General features: G+C 41.5%; 1 protein-coding gene across 12 annotated transcripts in view; it reads left to right on the forward strand.

Annotated features, from left to right (window-relative positions):
- LOC131110147 (rho guanine nucleotide exchange factor 9) overlaps positions 1-23,721 on the forward strand; it is a 36,318-nt gene that overhangs the window by 7,663 nt on the left and 4,934 nt on the right. For 6 of the 12 annotated variants that reach the window (XM_058062913.1, XM_058062914.1, XM_058062918.1 and 3 more), the window contains 9 exons: positions 12,723-12,902; positions 13,971-14,060; positions 16,071-16,271; positions 16,606-16,785; positions 17,114-17,346; positions 18,015-18,144; positions 19,216-19,347; positions 20,853-21,096; positions 21,768-21,836. In XM_058062913.1, coding sequence (XP_057918896.1) covers positions 12,723-12,902; positions 13,971-14,060; positions 16,071-16,271; positions 16,606-16,785; positions 17,114-17,346; positions 18,015-18,144; positions 19,216-19,347; positions 20,853-21,096; positions 21,768-21,836 — 1,459 coding nt within the window. The other 6 variants (XM_058062922.1, XM_058062920.1, XM_058062923.1 and 3 more) reach the window with 6 other exon arrangements.

Consider the following 23,721-nt stretch of genomic DNA (forward strand, 5'->3'; position numbering starts at 1 on the left):
AAGTGCTGCTGATGGAATCTAAGCAGGTGGTTGTGTCACAGTCTCTCGAGGCTGTTTCTCCTACCAAATGGGTTTGTGCTTGTCAGGTGTGTTCATGTGGGTTATTGTTGGTGCGTGCATAAGTGGTAATGGTGTGTGTGTGTGTGTGTGTGTGTGTTTGGGACAGAGAAGCTCAGGGCCTTTTTCTTATATAACTGTTGAGAGGGTTTCCTTTGCTCCCTATAAAAGCTATTCCCACTTTTATTTAATGTGGCTTCTTGTTCTCAGGGAGTGTGTGGTAACTCTATCATCTGACTCACTGGAGTAGCCTGCTTTACTGTAACTCTCATTAGAATTATTCTCTATATTCTTCCAGACTCATCAGTGCAAGCGTAGATTTGTATTTATGCTTTGTTGTATCACTTTGTATTTTGAACTTGTACTTTTTTTTCTTTTGGGACACCTTTAGCCAATTCTTCATATCCAAAATCAACTGTATCTGAGAGCATAAAAATATTATAAATAAATTTAAATGGAAATTGGATTCATACCTGAAGTAACACTTAAATTGTTAGAAAGCCTTTCCAGAAGAGTGGTTTGTATAGTGTACAGGTTCCCTGGCGTCATTACTGAAAATGACTGAAAATGAAGTAATTCTTATGATGGAGAAGACTTTGTGACACAGGTCATGTTAAGTGGATATGCAAAGGACCTCAATAATGTTGTCTTCAGCTGAAAACTGCACAAAGTACTTGATACTTGACATTTTAGATGCTGCTTCAGCATTCTCTGTGGTCACCCTCAGGCCAAACACCTACACACTGGAACTTCAATAGCCATGCTGGCACACTGCCATGCGAGCTGAAACCATGAAGGAAGATAATTGCAGAACATAATTAGCAGTTAATAAAATACAGACTTGATTGATTCATTTTTAATTCACAGTGTGACTCTGTCTTCCAGAATTTCTCTTTATTGCAGGAAATGTTTAGAATGAGTTCAGATGGTAACGAATACTAAGCAACAGTGACAAAATGTGAAGAATTGGAAAAAATGAGACATTTAGGCTTAATTAGAAGTTGTTAGATGTTGTTAGCTCATTGGTGCACATAAAATATATAAATAAAATATTTTGGAGTGTACTATTTACACTGCGAATGCATCGATACAGTCGGTGAAAGGCAGAATTAATTGATTTTTAGTCCTTCAGTGAGAGCGTAAGCATAGTCTGGGATGAGCAGTATCGCTGATACACCACACAGAAAAATATACTGTAAGTATTACTATAAGTTTTCATCTTCACCAAATAGTTTGGGCTTGATCCCACTGCTTGCTTTGAAGGTTTGATGACTGGTACCATCCCTGCTCTCAGGTACTATATGCAGTATAGGTGTTTGATAACAGCAAATATACAATGCAAATGTATGTATAATCCCTGCAGCAATCCTATTAAGGAATGCAGTTTTTAGTCATGACAGGATTACCTCATAAATCTTCCATACAAATGATTGCTTAAATAGGGGTTATAATTGTGATATCATCACATGTAACAGACAAATTGCCGCTGGCTATCGTAAGTGGTCAGGTAAGTTTGTGAGTAGTCAACTGCTCAAGGGACATTTGCTATAGAAGGTTTGTCATTGGTTTCCTGACAAGTACTCAAACAGACTTATGCAGATTTTATTAGATAAATACAAAATGCAAACATTCTTGTGGATCTACAGCTAACATTACTTAAAAACATACAGTACATGCAGGTTGGGAAGCTGTTGGCTTCACTTCCTTTTCAGTGAATTATGCACATCATCTTGAGTGCTGTCCCTATCCTAAAATGAATGATAAAATATAATGGCCTGGAAGGGGCTCTGTTCATTAAAGTGTGTCCTGCAGGAATCTGTGAAATATGGGGTGGGTTTTCCTTGCAGCTGACACTTCCTGTGTGCATTATTTTGTTGTACTTTCCGTCTCTGACCTCCCAGGCTCTTTGCTGCACTACATGCAAGGTCAGACAAAGCCCACCATCACATACTGTACTACATACTGCACTATTTAAAATAACATAAAATGTCCAATTACGTGATTCCGTCAGCGATTAACACAGGACTCATAGGCCCGACATGCACGTATTATGCAATCACTTCACTCCTTGTATCTCTTCACTCCATCTCCCCCTTTTTGTCTCCAGTTCATAGCTCACATAACTTCTACTTCCCTCTCCTCCTATAAACTTATTTCAAGATACTCAAAGTTTATTTTTCGACCTTTCACCTCACTTGAATTCTATTAATTCTGATCATGTGGTCCTCGCTCCAGGCCTTTGGGTGCACCTGCATCTTGGGATCCGGTCTATGTGAAAGTCGAGGAATGATATCCCATCTTTTATTTATTTAACATTTGTATTATTTTGTCGTACATCACACAATCCTAATAAATTATCCTTTTGATTTTATGGTTGCATATGCCACTTACAGCAGAACTGCATGATTTCTCATGTGAATAATGAAAATAATGATAGTGAATTGCAGTGTAACCAATTAAGGTCTACTTGAGCATTCTTGCACCGATGTCATGACATGCCAGTACCTTTCATAACTGTAAAGCTAGGGACTCAATTTATCACAGAGAACAGATCTATTGTGAGAAAACCGTTTATTATCAACCACAACATAATGTAAGGTAAAAAGGGATGTGATAGATAATAAAAATGGTGTTCCGTACTGCTCTGAGGTAAACATTAAGCAAAATCCCAACACACATTGCATGCAAAAAGGAGCCAGAAACCAGAAAACACAGCCAGGATTCCAATGTTCAGGGCCCCAGGTGGCTGACGGTGCTCTGATGAGTTGTGACACTAGTAAACATACTCATAACTGGCACAGTGCTATTGCAACAGTGCAGCACTCGCCTGCAACAAATCAGCGCCTCAAATAGACCATGCCTTTTTTCCTCATCTGGGCTAACAAATGCCTATTTCCTGTGTTTTTTGTTCACTGAAACACACATTCTACTGTATGTGAAAATATTGGTACATAACATACTTACATGTAATATATTTAAAATCTTACCTTTGTAAAATAAGGAATACAAATTCCTATCATGAGATCAATTGTGTGATACTAAATAGGCGGTCCAAATGGAGGAAAAGCCACTGTAGAAATAATCAAATACCTTGGAATATGGATACAAAGGCATGTGCAGTGTGTAGTACTATTTGTAGTGCATTTGTAATATCTATTCACTCTTTCAAACCACGAAAAAAAATTCAAAGCTTCTCTTCTTTACTTTCTCTTTACTCATTATCTTTACTGACCCACTAACTTGTCTTTCAACTATTATAAATCGCACGGACCGGACAGTTGATTCCTCAACAATTGAGGAAAACCTTGATGTAAAAATCTAAATATGTTTTTAGGCATTCTGTGGCATGGATGTCTGGGAGGAAGCAGGAAATCAGTGTGGTTGCTGTGGGGATGGGAAGGGAACAAAAGAACTGGAGCAGACTGGAGTGAAAATGGGTGTGGTGCACATTGCCACCAAAGGCCAAATGCCCTCGGACCACAAACAGTTTTGATTGTGCTGAATTTCATACTCGGAGTGAAACATTCTAAAAATGTTTGTGGTGTCAGTACGGACTGACTCAAGAACAAGGCTAGAATTATGGCTAATTTCATAACCCATTTATGGGTTAACCAAACTTAGGCTCGGCTTTTACTATCCTTGACATTTTAGTAGTTAAAAATGTCAAGCCTAGTCAAACAACGCTTTTCTAGTGTTTTGCCTCTGTGACCCAACGTACATTGCTGTCAACCAGACATAATGAACTGTAGCTTATGGCCGTTCAAATGAAAAATGGAGCAGTGAATCTGCCACTGCCTGACATTGCCTCCTCTGCAGAGATCTACACATTACAAATGCTCCTCTTCATTATGAATGTGTCAATAGTATAATGTAGTGATGTCCTGATCAGCATTTTTGGTCTCCAGTCCCAATACTTTGACAATGTCATTATAGATTATGGATGTGAAAGTGTTTTTAGCAAGTAACGAAAGTGGCACAAAGAGAACACATTTTTACAAAGCTGTGTCCAGTGTCCAGTTTCTACACCCACTTAAGTTCTCAAATATGGTTCCCTTCCTAATAGAGAGCTACATATTGCACACTATTAAATGAAAGCTGTTAAGTGCATCTGTCCTTCTACTATTGCTTTCAGTGTATAGGTAATGTTGGTCGTGATGGATAATACCAATATCATTTATGCTTGTATATTTCTCTGAGATGTATAATGTGAGCAAGTGATTCCCAGCGGCAACATAATTGCAACAATGAATCTTTGGTGGTAAACACTGATGTGTGCCCCATGCTTTGTCTTTGTTGTTCATTGAAAAGATGTTGAGCACCGTCAAGATCTATAGAGGCTAGTTTGATGTCGTTGTTCTTTCGACATGGTGTGCACCATGGATTTTTGGACACTGTGGGCCTATGTGTACTGAATATGTATTGTAATTGCTTGATCACAATTACAATTAATGTGTGCTGGTTATTGTGTGTAGCTGCTCTATAGGAGTCCACAACTCAATAGAAACGAGCAGCACTTTAACATTTGTCATCTGTGATCCTTTGCAAGTTCTCATGTAAACAACGCATATGTATATAAAACCCATCGAAGAGAGAAACAAAGGCTTGGGTTTTTGTGTGTGTAGTTCATCAATTATTTTTTGTCACATGTAATACTGTGAGGAATTGTACTGTTTTTACAAACCAGCTCTCTTTTGTATATGTATGAGTAAATTAGCATTGGTGTCTTTGCAGATTTAGACTTTCAGATGTGACCTTTGTTGTCTAAATGTCAGAGAGATTGGAGAGCAAGCCCACAGTGGAAGGGTACACTTATGTAATATTCTCCCTCTGCCTTTCACACACATGCACACACATAAGCACAGAGCAGAAAAAAAGCTTGTTTGAGAACGGTTGTCATATCTCAGCTGTGATGCCTCATACAGCTCTTTGCTATTCACTGAAAGCCTCACTTTCATGAGCCCTCGCTTTCATCTCAACGTATATGTAGAAAGTGCTGTGGAAATTATTTATGGTTTTAAAAATACTGATGCACTTCTTACGGTGTTATTCTTTCAAACATACACATATCTTTTGACCTAAACCCAAAGCTCTATGTAAAGTTGTATTAAGTGGTTGATTGTGTAACTGGATTGGGAGTGTGGGGACCGAACTGAACCAAATAATTCATGAACACAACGACCTTGTGTCATGATATTCGCAACAATAAAAGGCACACATACCAAGACAATAGCCAGTTGTGCTACAATAACAGTGTATAAACTCATCAGGACTACTCGGGGGGAGTTACATTCAGTTTATAGTGGTCCGCCCCAAACTCAGAGTGGCGTTTTAGTATGGCACGGGGTACGGCCACCACAGTGGATTATTGTGCCTGTTGTGGAATAATTCAAACCTGTTGTTCTGGTGGTCATATGCATGTGTGTATTTTTTTTTTCAATCACAAAATATTATGTAGCTTGAAGAACCGGGAGTCGGCTATGTTACGTCACCTTTCTGTTATAGATTATCAGCGGTTTTGTCTGGTTACTGTTACAATTTGGTTACTGTACATGTTTTATGGGAATAAAACGGTTCAGTTTTTAGGAATGGATTAGTTTGTTCATTTGTATCATTTTTTTCAATGTTGTGTTCCTTGCTGATTGCCTAGCATGTTGTTGTTTGTATTGCTTTCTTGATGGCATTTGACCAAACAAGAACGTGGGTATGGATATCATATTTCACAGAGACATTTTGTCTCCCCCATGTTAAAATTCAGACTATAGATGTGAGTTATTACAAGGGATGGATTGTCCATTTGGCCCCAGACTAAAGAAAATGCTGACATCATGCTAATAGCATTCTAGACGACGATCACTTATAATGCGAGCCCATTGTTGTTATGTAAATGATAAATGATAAAACGGCAGGTGAAGGTGATATTTTTAGACAGGGTGGGGAAAGAACGAGGTTATGATTTCATCCTCGGTGGTCAATGAAGTCAGCGAGGGGCTGGCTGCGCCCCTCCCCGCCCGGTGTGATGTCTGCTGCCGGTCGTCTCGCAGTGGAGGCTGATGAGTATTAATTCGGGACCGCCTCTCAAACACGCATCCCTCCTCTGCCCGGTCTGTGTTCACCGGAAGGCACACAGCCTGCCCCTCGCTTTCTTTGGGAATCTGCAGCCCGGAAAGCCGCTCTGTTGTAGGGGAAGAGGCGAAACACCGTCAGGTGTTGACCAGCAGGGTGAAATCGCGGTGCAGACTGATGACGATGATGATGGTGAGGATGATGCATCCCTTCCTGTGCCATTATGAATTTCAAGACGCAATGTGAAGAGGCGTATCGGCATCTTTTTTCCACGTTTCGCCCAACCGTAAAGGTGGATTACATGCTCGCTTGGGGTCTACAGAGCTGAATACCGCCCGACTGAGAGCGCATCTCACGGCCCGCAGCGCTGCGCCATGGCCTTGGATGTCCAGACTTGCGCGGTGTTTACGGTGATCGCGTTGCTGGTGCTTGTGAACGTGCTGTTGATGTTCATCCTCGGTACTCGTTAATGGATCTGCGATCGGGGCCCGGTTCGCAGCGCACCTCGCTGTCACACAGGAGAGGAGAGACAGGCAGTGCGCGGTGGTCGAGAGTGGGGACACCCGGCGCTCCATCACGGCAACGCGTTGAAATGAATGACGTTGGTACAACATAATGTATTTGTGTTACCCCCCTCCCTGATTTTTCGTTATGTATTGTCTCCTCTCGCTTGTCGTTTGGTGTTGTCTGGTGATGGTCGTAGTGGTGCGGACTCAGGTCTGTGATGCTCTAACCTTTCCAGTGCACTGGAATTATCCCCGCATATAAACATGTCCCCTTCGTCGATCTCCTCTCCTCTCCTTCCTCCATGTTGTACATCCTGGCTTATGAGCATGGATTCATTTAACTGTGTCCTGGTGCGATTATTAGGACGAAACCTGCACTCATATCTAACCCCATCCTGCTGCTGCATGATTGTTTTTCTTCTTCACAACATGGCAGCTAATAGCGGGGTTATATCTTCCCACTGAAGACGGCGTGATACTCCTAGCAAATGGGCTTGCAAGTGAGAGATGTGTGCTGTAGATTCTGCGGAATCATAACTGAACAGCAGCCGCTAGTAGACAAGACTAGGCCTAATAAAGCTGGGCCTCCGCTCCAGGTTTCCCCCATTTTAGATGCAGCTAAACTCCGCTCCCATTTCACAGCCTGCCGTATTCACACTTCAGCAAGGCACATGTTTCAGATGCTCATGCCTGAGTGGCCATCGCAAAATCCATTTTTTTTTCATCCACCAAGTGAAAAGGCTTGTCAGGTGATGTGTCACTTCTTCTTCCACATGCGCCAACACGAGCCAATAAAAGATGGGAGGCAGGTGCCATGAATGTTGAATGAATTTCAGAAATAGATATGCTAAAAGCCCATCTCAGAGCTGTCCACGAAGTTCCTATTATTAGTGGTGGTGGGCCTGCTAGTTGTGTTTTTTTTTGTTTTTTTTTTTTAGAAATAAGTGCTCTCTCACACTGTAGGAAAAGTAGCATGTGTTTTTCTAGTGAAGCGGGAAAGGTTTCCCAGGTTGCATGCATGTGTAGACAGAAATACTTGGCAGCCATGCATCAGGCCAGGTACATCTTTCACATGTCTTGGCATGTGGGCTGATTCTCTTGAGTGCTGAACAAAACTTGAGTTGACTTCCATGCAGGAAGCAGAGCATCATGATGATGTCGACTGCAGTGGTTATGGCTGAGCTGGCTGTCACTGTAAAGCAGCATAGCACATGTTCTCATGTTAGCAGGTTCTGTGTGTATTATGTTTTTCTGCATTCGTTATCCTTTCTGTATATGATAGTCTCGTCTCATTGAATTAGAAGTGTTGCACATGTATTTCACACATTTGTACTTCCTCCCGGGCTGGTGTCTTCTAATAGAGGTCCGTTAAATGCTGTGACAGAAGCGTCAATGTGCAGATGGTGCGTGTGAGAGATATGCTGCTATTTCCCACTGGTTTTAGGAAGAGCACGTCTGATTGGCTCCCAGACTCAGGGTATATGTGTATTACATAACAAGGTTGGCAGACACAGGGAGGACGGACCGCGAGACTCACTCGGTGCGTCAGAAAGAGAAACCTCTTTCTGGAATATACCACTCTGGTAATCGACATCTCAGTCTTGGCTCTCGTGAAGGATCGTAATTCTGAGCTCTTCCGAAGGGGATTCGACTGTAATGATCATATGAGCCGGACTTCTCCATGCATACGCTGTCTGTACAGTTACATGGCGCAAACATGGTAAGGCTTGTTAAAAGCATATGTATTTGCTTAGGAATGCTGTCAGTGCGTTGCTGCAGCTATGCTACAACTCCAAGTTGAGGGGGAATGCAGTGGAGTTGCCAGTGCAGTGAATGCTGATGCTTTGTGGTGCAAAGAAGGAAGGATTCAAGCTTCACTGTCATTTTGTGTCGTTTCGTGATGGGCTCCTTTCTTTACAGAAAAACAGAAGTATGTGCTACATATGTCTATGCTAAGAATGCTATTCTTTTGCGTTTATTTGCTTTGACACACATACAGATCTTGCAAACGAGTGTGGCTTCTGATCTTTGATGCCGTAACTTGACATAGGCTATCAGAGCTGTTAGTACGCAGGTGCTGAGTGTTTGTGTGTGTAAGGGCTTGCTGTATTGTCATTTGATCAAGCTAGGTCTGACGTTGTGCCATGGCAGGGGGCAATTGGGAAGATTGATTATGTAATGCTTTTAATTTATTCACACATGTAGAGGGGGAAAATGCAATATATTGGAGAGTGGTGATCTCATTAAAGAGATGGGGGGATGAGAGGAAGGATAGAACAGGGAGGAATATTGGTTAGAGAGTGGATCACTATCTCACCCCTTGTTCTTGCTGTCTGGTGCCTATATTATTGAAGATTGATGGGAACTGAACAGATTGTGCTATGGTAGTGAATTGGGCTGAAAATAGAATGGTATTGGGGTGGATGGGGTGTGGCAGACAGAGCAAGCAGAAGGTTACAAAGGGCAATCAGGGTTGACCTCCGTAGCAAAGGTGTGTGGTGAGCTTCATGGCTGGCGAGGAACCGACTCCTTTGGACCTCCTTCTTCTATGCCGATTATCTTCACGGGGGTCATGGGGTATGCTGGAGCCTATCCCAGCTAACTTCAGGCGAGACGCATGGTACACCCATGAATGATGGCAGAGTCACCAATTAACCTGGCATGTTTTTGGAACGTGGGAGGAAACCGGAGTACCCGGAGAGTCCGTAATCAGGAAAAAAACAGAAAGAAACAAAAACACAGAGATGCCCAAGCAGAGAATCAAACCCAGGTCTTCCCGATCTCCTGACTGTGTGTCCAACATGCTAACCACTTAGGTCAAGATGTTCTACTTAATATTTTTATATCTAAAAGTCCTCCTTATTTTCATTTAGTAGTGTTTTGCACGGCAGTGACAAGCACCTGCCAGCCCATGTACGCCCCTTTCATGGTGAGACAAGGAGAAGCTGTGCTCCTCGCCGTATGACATTTGTATGACACAAAGTAGATAAACTGTAGAAAGTCATCATAAATGTTTCTGCTAACATTTATATCGACAATATGCTGACAAACGGAAATGGGCATATGCCATGCAACCCAGTTTATCACTGACTGTGCATTCGGAGCGTAGGCTGGGCTCACACAGCCTCATTTCAGCTTTTGGGCTTGTATTGGATCAGGAAATGTGCAAATTCAGCGATTTTTACCGAAGATTTATTTTTTATGATTTGGAATTATACAGAAAATACATTTATAACACTCTGCTTGACCTGCCTCTCCTGACTGCACGTCAGTGCTCTGTAGGTGCCAGTCCAGTCAGCCAATAGGCTTCCTGATCATTCCATGATGCCGTCCTGCATTTTAATAATTTCAGTCTGTGCAGTAAATGATATACATCTAATTACTGTTCCTGGATGAACAAAGATTTTTAATCTTTTTGAGCAGCCACAATCCGTGCTGTTTCCATGGCAGCGTGACACATGTTTTTGCAGTAATCCTCCTCTCTTCCTGAAGTGAAGAGCTTTGAGATATAGGCTGGGGCTATTGTTTAGCAGCTCACAGCCCAGTGTGATTTTCCCATTCCAATCAAACTGTTCAGTGACATCTTTGAATGAAAAACCCGCATGAAAGTGTGTACTTGTGCGTGACATGGAAGGAAGCCTTCAGTAGTTTGTAAAACAACTACCATTACATGCAACAGTATAGATCTGCATGGCGTCACTCATGTACATTGATATGAGCATATCCGTTATTTATAAATATGTTAAAGAACATGTTAAATGTTCTTATCAGCCTTTTGCACAAATTAATTGTGTTCACTCAACATAACTACATTGAACATAATGTTTACTTTTTGGCCATAAAGTCAGGAGATCAGGAAGACCTGGGTTGGAATCTCCGCTTGGGCATCTCTGGTGGTTTTTTTCCGGGTGCTCCGGTTTCCTCCCAAATTCCAAAAACATGCATGTTAGATTAATTGGCGACTCCAAATTGGTTCGAATGGCTGTTTGTCTATATGTGCCCTGCGATTGGCTGGCGGCCAGTCCAGGGTATATCCTGCCTCTTGCCCGAAGTCAGCTGGGATAGGCTCCAGCATGCAACAAAACCCTGCAACTCTAATGACAATAAGCAGTATAGAAAATGGATGTATGGCACCTCATACAACTGTATAAATGTGTTAATTGTTGATGTCCAGATCAGCATTTCAGTCTACAGCAGATTCAGTCCAGATTCATACCATAAACAGCTCTAACATGTGATGTATATTCCATCCTTCATTTACTTTTGATGTTGACTTAGTATTGCTTTGGTCATATGTGTAAAACTTTCCCCGTCTATATCATACTTCTGCTCTTTGCGATCACTGGCACCTTTCTGTGGTGGCATCAAAAACATTGAAAAGGAAAAACACGCTAATGGTGTCCATCTATCCATTTTCTATGCCGCTTATCCTCACTAGTATCTATCGCGGGGATGATAAATCCCAGTTGACTTTGGGCGAGGTGGGGCAGGGCACACTCATGGTGTTGATCCTTCAAATGTGTGATGTAATACTGTATATGATGACCTCCAATTTGTTTAGGCATACCTTTCCAGAATACTTTAATAGAAGTCTAAATTGCACGGCTTTAGAAGCATTTAACATCGGAGGAGCAGCTCCAGACCGGCTTGGTTAGAAACTGGCTGCACTGTCCACCGCCCGAGAGACTGGATGCATAGCAACGTCTGTCCTGAGGAATACTGATGAAGAGAGTTGGAACTGGACGGGAAATTTGGAGCAAACAAAAGATGGAGCTTTGCCAAAGAGGCAAGCATGCGCAGCTTTAATGTGCTTGTGTGTGGACATGATGTTGGTCTCAAGGCAACAAAGAAGAGTCCTCACTGTGATGGATCGCGTCGCTGTTCACGAGATGGATGATGTGGGACCTGGGTCCCTCTTAGAAACAATGTTGCTGTCTCCTGTCCATTAATGAGAGTGACCTTTGGCTGCCTAAAGCCCGTAAAGAATGCCAATCAGCTCACAGGCCACGATCCTCTTATCACCAATATAGTTTTCACTTGTATTTCTCACTGTTGAGTTTAAGATCATATATTTGTTGCCATAGAAAAAAATATTTGATGAGTCATGCATCAATGTTTAGTGTGAAAAGAGGAAAGGAAAGGAGACGTCAGCTGTTTGCTAATCAGTACAATTACACATGTAAATATTCCAGTGTCCTAATAGGTCAATTACTTTTCCTGTGGATTGGGTTCTGATGCATGTCTGAGCAATGTTGCTTCTCCCGTTAAAGTTTTTCCTTGTTTGTGTTGCTGCGCTTTGTTGTATTGTGCTGTGGTTTGTGTTAGCAACTGTGTAATTCTGTTTGCAGTCCTTAACGCTGTCAGTGGGCTTTGAGGGTGTGCATTTGCATCCATTAGTAATCTGAGTGGGTTCGACAAGAACGATAAGTATTACAATTGCTGTCACATTTGTGTAATATAATCTTTCTGTTGATATACAACAGTTTACATTTAAAATTCATGATGTGCTGTACACTGGGGGGAAATAATTATTTGACCCCCTGTTTATTTTGTACCTTTGGAGAGGTATGGACACTCGCTCGGCCACTCTTCACATACCAGTCTTCTGTTGTGTTGGCCGTGTTGTTTGGGTCATTGCCATGCTGGAAGACCCATCCACTACCTGTCTTCAATGTTCGAATGTGTTCTTCTGGTTCTTTCAGTTGCTGTTAAAGAACAATTTTGGTCTCATGTGATGACGCCGCATCCTCCCAAGCCTTCTATGAATTACTCAAGTGGCAAACTTCAGACAAGCCTGTACATGTGCCTTGTTGAACAAGGAGACTGCAGAAGCTCAATCCATTCTGCCAAAGTGTATTAGCATTGCTTTTCTTGGTGTCTGCGGTCCCAGGTCCCTTAATATTGTTAAAAAGCTCCTCTTGTGTAATTCCGGGTGATCCCTTAACTTCTCACGTCGTGAGAACTTAGGGGGGTAAACCTACAAGATCAGATGACCAAATAATTATTTTCCCCACTGTATAAACGGTGTCACCACAGATGTAACACAATTTTAGTGTTGCTTGAGTTATATTCTGTCTTTCTTTACACATTCTCCAGTTGATAAGTGGAGGGTCAATCGTCAACGCTGAGGCGGTATGGGACCATGTGACCATGGCTGACCGGGAGTTGGCATTTAAGGCCGGTGACGTCATAAAAGTGCTGGACGCTTCCAACAAGGACTGGTGGTGGGGCCAGATTGATGAGGAGGAAGGATGGTTCCCTGCCAGCTTTGTGCGGGTGAGTTTGATGTGACCGCAACTGACCCACAACCACAGACACAACATACACCCACACACCCAGAAAGTTCGGCACATGAATATTATGCAAACAAACAAACGCACAAAAACACAATGGTGAATAAGCATTTACTAAAACTTAGGGATGCTCCCATCAGGGTTTTATGCTGTCCATACCGATACTGATACTGATCATATCAGTGATATCGACCAATACTGATCACATAGCTAGGATGTCATTTTTTTAAATGTATTTATGATGAGTGCTTACTTTATTTGTGATGAGTGATAGAGCACATTATGATGTATTAGGGGGGAAAGTTAGGACAATTCCAAAGTCCCTGATTGCCAATAAGTAAAAAGGCGGGTTGCCCAACGTGATTTTTTTTTTTATGGGGCCCATAATTCTTGGTTGCACTCTGCTACCCTGCTATTGGCGATACGATATGAAAACTTGAACAATAAAATCACATTCATTTAGACAAAAACATATTTGACTTATTGTTTTTGAGAGAACATATATCACTGGTGAAACTTACAAGATGGAGGATGAGATGCCTTCTTTAAGAGACTACACAGGTTGATGCCGTTCTAGCAGGACTTCCAAGTATCATGTAGCAGGGCTCCATTTATCTGCATATGCCAATCACATGCTTTTTCACGGAAATTGTCCGATATTGATCAGTGGCCAATCGATCGGAGCATCCCTATTGATAATACATATTGCATTCATTGCTAATGATATCCCTTTAGTGTAGCATCACCATCATCTTCTCTTAAATGCACTTCAATCCACTCATTCTTCACTTTACATTGCAATGATATAGCCTCCACATCTGAAGAGAACAAACTCTACTCTGCACTGAAATCTGAGGTTGTCTGATTGCACTGTTCTTAACTGGAGGGTTTGCTGAAGCAAGACTTAGCATTCTGGTCGGTAGATGCTCCACACAACAAACACACCCCTCATCGCCATTCCCACCTGTCCATCCTTCCACTGTCACTCCGTCAGAGGGCAGGACTGTCTACCAAAAAGTATCTTTCTGTTGTGTCATTCTTTCTCTCCAAGGTGGAACCCCACCCTCCTCAGCCCCAAACAAAACAGGTTTTCTATATCAACCCCATAGCAACTCCACGGTTCCAAAACACCACGTCAAAGGTGCGTTTTTTTCCAGCTTCATCCACCCATCCAGCCTGCCCCACCCGCCACGCAAAGTACCCTCAACATTACCAAACATTAGCATTACTGAATCATCCTCAGTGCCGGTGTCAATAGACAGGTCGTTCTGACGAGTCAAAAGTAAAGATCTTTAAAATACTAAGAGGCTTTTAACGAAGCTGCAAGAGTGATTACTCTTATTAATGTTCACTTTGTGCTTACAGTGCTTACTGTTTCACTATTTACTGTTGACTCTGAACATTTCTCAGTTTTTAAGGCTGCGCTACTGGTTCTCGTCCCTGCAGTCAGTGTTCTCCCACCCGTCACTCTGCTTGTCTGTGGCGCTGCATTTCTCATCTCGTGTTTGGCATTCTACCCGTGGATTTTTTGGTGTTCTGTTGGCAAAGTGTGTGTCATCAGGTGTTGGCTGCTGGGCATTTTAAGTCACGCTCACTTGACCCTTTCTACGAGCAAGATCGTAATCTGTTGTCTCTGCATGTTTGGAAGCAAATGTGAGGCTGGGGAGAGTTGTGTGAAGACGAGTGTGCATTATATATAGAAATTGAAAACACCCCTGTTAAGATATGCTAAAAATTGAGATAGCAATAATTTGTAGATGTATCCTCCTTTGGTATGACTTATGAAGTGTACAAATCAATTGAAAAAGAGAAATACAGTAAGCTGGTTTCCTCAGTTTGCAACTACCCGAAAACAAATATTTTGCTGAAGTACCTTTTGTTTCTCCAAACATTCATTCTTTTGGGGTGAATTAAAGTGAGTTTGATCATCTCAAATAAAGTTCAGCTGCCACGGTTGGATTTTCCTGACAATTACACATTTACATCCTACAGCAAAGGCTATGGTTGACAATGAGCTTACAGAACATCAAAAAGAGCTTATTGTTCAAACATATCATGCACGGGAAAGCTACAAGCAGTTCCACAGTATTACACTGAACACACTGAAGACTGCAATTAAGAAGTGGAGAAAATATGGTACCACAATGACCCAAATAGCAAAAACTGGATCCCTCTTAAATAGAAGACAAGACAAAAACTGCAAAAACTGGTCAGGTTGGTTGTGCAGTACAGTGAAGAACAGTGGTGGTCCTCATTGCGCCTGAGATTATCCCACGGCCCGGTGGCTGGGGGCCCTTGGCCTCGTGGACCGGAATGGGGCGGACAGGAAGTGACGCTGGGAGTTCAGAATGGGTGTTTTTTAAGGGATTATTGCGACAGTTGTGAGATAATTCATATCTACAAAAGCCTGTTGTTTCGGCGATCAAGTCTGATGCTTGTGTGTCTCACCGAAGATTACAGTAAAACCAGTGACATCTAGTGACCAGTGTAGAATACTACATTTTATCAACATCTGAATGCATCTTTTGAATGAGTTATACAGTGTATTTGCATTTTATTTCATGTAGCCATTTTTATATAAACAAAAAAATATGTCACCTTTGCTTAAATATGGATGTTTTTTGAATAATAATAAACTGTATTCTACCACGAACAGCATGATTTATCAACTGATATTTGAAAAACCGTGACAGCGTGAAAACAGTGAAAGTAGCAAAAGAAACTGTATTAGTTTTAGGGTGTTCATGTCATTATATTATTGAATATTTTAGAATTATTATACCTTTTCAATTTAATTGCACACATTATAGGTCACATTCCAGGTGGAAAAAGTGTTTTAATTACTTCTTGTCATCTGTTTTTCTTGGTATTGTATTTAACAGGGGTGTGTTCTTTATACTGCATTGTACACCGTACAAGCATGCATAAGTGCAGACGGGAGTCACACACAAGGCTGTTTTTTTCCTATGGTCATTAGTATTATGTGGCAGTGTTTTAGTGAGTGGAGTAAGAGTCGGTAAGAGTCTGTAATCATATGTTTTCCTAATAGTTTTTCACCGGATCCACTTCACACACAACTTCAACATAATGTTTATGTGTGTGTGCGTGTGTGTGTGTGTGTGTGTATGTGTGTGAATGTATGCGTCCTCAGTTGTGGGTGAATCAGGAGGATGGAGGAGCGGAACCAGCCGAAGGGACAAGTGAGGTTCAAAATGGGCATCTGGACCCCACCAACGACTGCTTGTGTCTGGGCTCGCCTCTCCAGAACCGTGACCAGATGAGAGCTAACGTCATCAACGAGATCATGAGCACAGAGAGACACTACATCAAACACCTCAAGGACATTTGTGAGGTACATGAGAACATGTACTTTCCCCTGACAAACACATGCAAAACATACAGTATAGAAAGTAGGCCTGAGGGGCTTGACTGGGTACTCAATATTTTTATTCTTTTTTATTCTTTATTCTGTGTTATATTTATAAATCAGGTTTTTACCAGAAGACAAAAATGTATATGGTTGAACACTCAAACGGATTAATAAAATTAGGGCAGTCAAAGTTAACGCATTAACAATAACAGTATACATAAATGGCTGTATCATCATCACCGATACACCTGATCTTAGTTTCTGCAAGTAACTTTGATTCAGACTACTGATTTATGTTGAATCCTTACCTTTGTAGGGCTACCTGCGCCAATGCAGAAAGCGTGTGGACATGTTCAACGATGACCAGCTGAAGGTTATCTTTGGGAACATCGAGGACATCTACCGCTTCCAAATGGGATTTGTTAGAGACTTAGAGAAACAGTACAACACAGAAGAGCCCCACCTCTCTGAAATTGGACCATGCTTCTTAGAACATGTGAGTTCAGTGTGTACTATTTAATCTTCAAACACAAATCAGTAGACGTAAACATGTACCACCAGAATGCATATTTTTGTCTTCTTTTTTCAACTACAGTATTATCATTTTACCGTGGACATACCACCGTGTCCATCCAAACTTCTTTCCGAGCAAACCTGATTATCTGAAACTTTGGCATCATTTAACACGAATACAACATTCTAACTACATAGGTAGAGAGTAGAAAAGTGTAAAAAGCATAATTGGTCCTCTTTAATGAGTATTTTAAGACATTTTTTAGCTCAAATTCTGTGGTTGTTAATATTGCCGCTCTTCTATTTTGCAGCAAGATGGTTTCTGGATATATTCAGAATATTGTAATAACCATTTGGATGCCTGCATGGAGCTGAGCAAGCTGATGAGGGATGGCAGGTACCAGCACTTCTTTGAGGCCTGTCGACTCCTCCAGCAAATGATTGACATTGCCATAGATGGCTTCTTGCTCACCCCTGTCCAGAAGATCTGCAAATATCCCCTCCAGTTGGCTGAGCTACTCAAATACACGGCACAAGAGCACAGGTACAGCACAGTTTAGATTGGATAGCATTATTTCTCACAACGCACTTACAAATTCTAAATTGCCTGAATACTGAATATTTTATCAACATATTTTTTTTATTTCAGCACGAGTGTATGATCATAAGAAAATATTACAGATGTGTAGAAGCATACATGAATATTCAGACTACTGCATGCAAGCACACAGAAACATAGTGTAAGTGATTCAGTGTAATTCAGCCAGCTCCAGGTCATTCACAAACCAGGCGCTCTCAGCCAGAGAGTGACAGGTGCCAGCGCTGCAAGCGAGGCCTGCCAAATCACAGTGTTTGACTGCAGAGAATCTGCCAGCTATAGGCCATCCCTCTGTCACACACACACACACACACACACACACACTCATGCTATATTTGGATCCATCGCCCATCTGAGACAAAGAAAAATTAAGCTCGGATAGCATTGACGCAATACGATTTTACAGCTGGTAGAGAAACCAGCTAATTATAATTCAATGCTTTCTTGTTATTTGGACTTTATTTCAGCAGGCTTACTAATGTTGCCTGAGTAAACATACCCAGTATTTAACAAGGTGCACTTTGTCTTGCGTTACTCGTGTTTTTTTAAGAGTGTCCAGTTTCAAAGAGCTTAACTTGACCCCAAGAGTGATTGTGTGTTCACTGTGTCTGTAGTGACTATCGATACGTGGCAGCGGCCCTGGCAGTAATGCGTAACGTCACACAGCAGATCAATGAGAGGAAGAGGAGGCTGGAAAACATCGACAAGATTGCCCAGTGGCAAGCGTCAGTTCTGGATTGGGAGGTTCGTGTGCATGTGTGTTCATTGTTTACATTGTGTAGTCCAGAAAGTCTTCTTATTGGGTTGGTAGCCATAAAACTACACCAAGCCTGCGCTCCACGGTGGATATATGAGATGAATCAAATGCTGTCATCATTCATGTGTGGAAGTATTGACTCCGTCATGGGACAAAATGATTATAAACACTGAAAAATCCTCTCTCAACCTAAACAAGTTTACTCCGCTTTCCTCCCACATTCCAAAAACATGTATGTTAGTTTAATTGGCCAAATTGTCCATAGGTATGAATGTGAGTGTGAATGATCGTTTGTCTATATGTGCCCTGTGATTGGCTCCTGCACACCCCCGTGATCCTAAAGAGGATATGCGGAAAAGAAAATAGATGGATGGACTTTTTTATGCAACTTTTTTTTGACAATCTGCATTCTAACAGTTGGCAGATGAATCAGGTTTATTAATAGCTGCAGATCTGGGCACCTCTCAGAACAAATCCAACAACAAAAGAACACCCAAAAGAGTAGACATCACTCATCAGTAAAAAAAAAAAAGCTTTTGGAAAAATTACAAAGACAAATTGGATCTTTATGGGTTTTTTTCTATTATTAATATCTTGGTTTGAGAGTTTAAGTGTTTTATGGAGGACTGTCAACTCTCTTGCAAAACATACTCAGTCATGTATAAAAATAGCTATATTTGTATTCATTTCTGGGAAAACACATTTTTTTTCGACCGCCGCAATAACCACAACTATATACAGTGTACTCTTATTTTAACATATGAATAGTATGATTACACATTTTTTTTAACAAAAGGCCTCTTTGCATTGCTAAACAAGGAAGAGTTCTGGTTTGAATTTAAATTTCATTTGAATAATTTCCCATGCTTTACCTTCTGGGTGATTACAGTCTTGCAATCTCTGCAAGAATGTTCTTCCACAGCACTGCAATTTTATTATTTATGCAGTCTTTGGAAAACATGGGAAAACAAGGGAAAAATAAATATATATTTAAAAGCGATTCTTTCAATGAGTAACCCTTTGATTGATTGATTTTGTATGTGTTTTAATTTTTCCAGGGGGATGATATCTTGGACAGAAGCTCGGAGCTCATCTACACTGGGGAGCTGTCATGGATCTATCAGCCATATGGGCGCAGCCAGCAGCGAGTCTTCTTCCTCTTTGATCACCAGCTGGTTCTGTGTAAGAAGGTAGAATGTCTCTTGCTTTGTTCATTTTCTTCCTTTCATTTTGATTCCTGTTTGCTTGAGAACAAGCTGATAAGGCAGAACACAAATCTAGCCAGCTCATTGAAAGTTCTGTATCCCACGATGAAGACGGAAATTCTTGAAGGCAAGGCGACTTCTGACTCAGACTGGAAATGGATTACAAAATGCGAGACGCAAGAGCCATCGGTGAAGATCTGTTCAAATACTCAGCACATTTCCCAAAATGGAGCTGCGGTAGTTTAGGCTTGGATGCGCTGAGGCTGTGCGCCCCTGTCAGGCTGATGTTCATGGTCGGATACACTCAACTATACGTGCACAAAGAAGAGCAGCCACAAATGCAGAGAGACACTTGCACACACGGGCTCGCAGGGGCAGAGGAAATACACCCTCGCACGCACCCAAATGTGAACCCAAAACAATTATCTCACCATTTACACAAAGCATTTGACATATACATGCACTACAAAGCGTGTGCATGCATGATTTACTTTAGGGCTGGGTGATACGGACCAAAACTCATATCCTGATATATGTAGGTTGCTGTGGGACGGGTTGACCATTTCCCGCTGACGCAGGGACGTAATACGTATACTGGCAGCGATAAGCCAATCAGAGAACATGACATAATACGTACAATGCGTACGTTTCACCTTTGCCATGCAAAGTGCTACCTAACTATGAACCACATAAGGAAGTCCACCCCACTCTGATGTCACAAAGGAACCAAACGTTTTGAGGCATCCCAAACTTCTTTCAGGGCTCACTTCTAACCTACATTTATAGGTCAGAAAAGTGATTTAAAAAATCATAATAGGACCTCTTTAACTGTTGTTCGAGCTTTGGCGAAAGCCGGCATCCTGACAACGAGACTGACTCTGGACTATGATGAGGGAAATTGCCCAGATGTTCAATTCTCCTTCTTAATCCAACAAATAAGGATAATCCGGAGGGCATGTTAGACCTTCATTTGTCCCTCTTGTACTGTATTGTTCTTATCTGTACATACGTAGATGCATTTCTCTTTGTTCTCTGTCTTTTTTTAGTCTTAGTGACCTCACTGTGTGTGTTGTTTAGTCCTAAGGCAATCGCGTAAGGAAATGAGTTCATGTGGACAGTACATGGAAGTAAATAAAGTTAGCTAAGGTTATTTGTGCTGGATGCATGCAACTGTTGTCCAGGTCAGATTTTGCCTTGGGCCAAGAGTGAATATAATGAATTGGTGTGCTACTATGTAGCATGGGATATGAACTGCACTGCGTTTTGTTGGTGTGCCTATCAAAATAGCGGCGATGAGCAGATATTCTGAAACATTTGTATGTCACTAGGTGTTAGTAAAGGGGGTGTTAGTATCGTTGTGTCACAGATGGAAAGGGTTACATAAGACAGACTGTTGGATCTTAATAGAAGGTGGCTTAATGACACAGAGTTTCAAATGACACCACATACCTACGCTACACATTAACACATTTTTCTGTGCATCCCTCCAGGATCTGATACGACGGGACATACTGTACTATAAGGGTCGCATCGACATGGATCGTTACGAGGTGCGGGATGCTATTGATGGGAGAGACGATGATTTCAACGTAAGTGTGAAGAACGCCTTCAAATTGTGCAACAAAGACAGCGACGAGATCCACATCTTCCTGGCCAAGAAGCCGGAGGAGAAGATCCGCTGGCTCAGGGCCTTCCATGAGGAGCGGAAGATGGTGCAGGAGGATGAAAAAATCGGTTAGTCATGCCTTTGGAAAGCATTTGTTTCATTCACAATGACAAATATAGCTCCAGTCATGGTTCATACATACTGCTACATGCTACAAGGGAAAAGACTATACAGTCACAGCTCTGTTTTCGTGATTAATTCATTCCAAAGGTCTGTCGAAAACTGAATATTTTTATTTTATGTTAAAAATTGCATTTAGGAAGCCATAATGATATAATAACTACATAAAAATTCCTATATTAATACATATTGAATCCTTTAAAGGAGAAATCCATTCATTCCGATATCAGGGTCGGGTCTGAGTCGAATTAACCACGACAAATGAGGGCCATCTGTATTGTGTACAGACCAGTCCAAGGTGTCCCCGACCCTAGTGAGGATAAGTGGCATAGAAAATGGATGGATCGATGTATTGTGTACACGAGTATCACAGGATTTGGTGTTGGGTGTGTGATCCAAGATGGCTGAATAAACAAGCAATGCTCAGAGTAGTCTGTCAATATCTTTTTTAATTCCACCGGATTCAACATTCCAAAGGGTAAAATACGAGTTTGGGTGCAATATGATGAACAAGACAGTGTACAAGAAGATATTTTTAGAAAACAAAGGTTTAACTGTAAAAGGTGTATAGCACATATGACTTATTTGACATCACATACTGTGTTGTTCACTTGTTTAGGTTTTGAGATCTCAGAGTACCAGAAGCGGCAGGCGGCCATGACAGTGAGAAAGGTGACCAAACAGAAAGGTGAGGCAACAAGAAGATATCAGGTGATTTCAGTTTTCTTTTCCTCACTGCTGTGCCCTGTCTTCTCATCGCTGTTTACTCTTCTTTCAACCTCCTCGCTTGTTTACGTTTGTCGCTTTCTCTTAAACACACAAACGCATCTTTTATGAATGGTTGCACCGAGCAAGCTGGAAAAGTTAAGCAGATGAGTTCATTTGTGTTAAATGTTTGTGTGCTCACATTAAGCTGACTTGCCACGCTGTAGTCCTGCAGCTGTTAAGCAACAATGAAAAGACAGAGGGGCCGTTTGCATGGAATATTGAGTTGAAAGCGATGACACCAGTCTTCGTGGCGTCTGGATTCTGCCGTAGTTTACATCTTTTATTCCACTGAGCTTTGATGAACTTGTTTTCACTTGATTTTTATATCCGACATACCGTTCAACATACATTATACTGTAGATTAGCCATATTTGGGGGGTTTCCTAATCAAGAGCATCTGATACTGATTCGATACTGATCGGTGGCATCCCTAATTTAAGGTCATATATTCCTTTTCAATCTTAAAACTTTTCAAGACTTAATCAAAACCAGAACCTTATTAATTTCTTGTCATCTCACTACTATACTACCCAACTTACTAGTTTATATTTTGTCATTTAATATGCCACAACGACAATTGCAATTTTCTGACTGTCCAATCAAACTCAACAGCATCATACAACTAACCAAGAGAAGGAAAAAAACAAGCGCACATGGGGCCAAACACGGAGCCCACATGTCACAAACGCCGGTGTCATCCTTTCCGTTTTAGCCATTTGAGTGTTAGCTAGATGCCATTAATGATCTCCAAGTTTCCAGTTGCACAATAAGCATGCCCATCCATTACAGTATGTATTAACCAATGACCACTTCTGAATGTTCTCTCTGACGTCAGGACCCGTGTAGATGTCTGTCACAAGTAAATGTGTACGTATGTGCTGTATGTGTACATGGCTGGCACAAGGTGAAGTACTCTCTTGAATTTCAGATTCATTTATAGATTTCATCTTGAGAAAGAGGGCCATGTTGTATGGACATGGTTTGAAAATGATAAAGGTATATGCATAAGAGTTCTCCTTAGAGCTAGCACAATAAGATGCCATGGCAACTGCTAAAACAGCATTGGGAGGTGTTGTCATTAACGTTGGCACTGGAGCATGCAGCCACTGTTCAATGTGCTGATAAGCATTATCATCACAATCGCAGATAAACAGCTTTCACTAGCACAAATAGATCAAACCCTTCTCACTGCTAAAACAGCGTTTGGCAAAATACCTGCAACAAAACACACATTTTCCCATCTTTTTGTGTGTGTGCGTTTGTTCTTTCTTTTGAGATGCCATGGCAACTTTGGAATCTTTCATCTCCGAATCTACTAGTTTGTAACTCCCCCGGCGTACGTGTGATGCTTGTAGACTGTAGCTTAATGACATAGACTGTAGTCAATGCATATTAACACTTTTCTTTTGGCTCTATTTTCACTACTTTTGTGTTTCTCAAGCCTTCGGGGTGCTATTCAAACAATGTCTCGTGTCCAAAAGCCTGGTGGTAACGGTGTATCAGATGCGATGTGCGGGTTCGCTTGTTTGCCTGAGACCGACTTTGATTGAATAGCATCTTTGGTCTCCCTTGTGTCATCACTCGTGCTGAATTCCACTCGCCATCCTCTTCAGCAGTCATCATATGATCATATTTCAGGTTGTACATGCAGAATGTTAACAATGGAGTCTTACTCTTACGTGTGTGTGCAGCATGAATAGATGTTTTGTGGTCGAGCTGCTCAGCGGCAATACTGACAATTGTTTTCTTTTTGCTTTGCGCCCCCCCCCCGTACCCCTTTCTTGCTTTTCTGCACCCGCTGCTTT

This window comes from Doryrhamphus excisus, chromosome 23 (genome assembly GCF_030265055.1).
Source record: "Doryrhamphus excisus isolate RoL2022-K1 chromosome 23, RoL_Dexc_1.0, whole genome shotgun sequence".
In the NCBI taxonomy this organism is placed as follows: Eukaryota; Metazoa; Chordata; class Actinopteri; order Syngnathiformes; family Syngnathidae; genus Doryrhamphus; species Doryrhamphus excisus.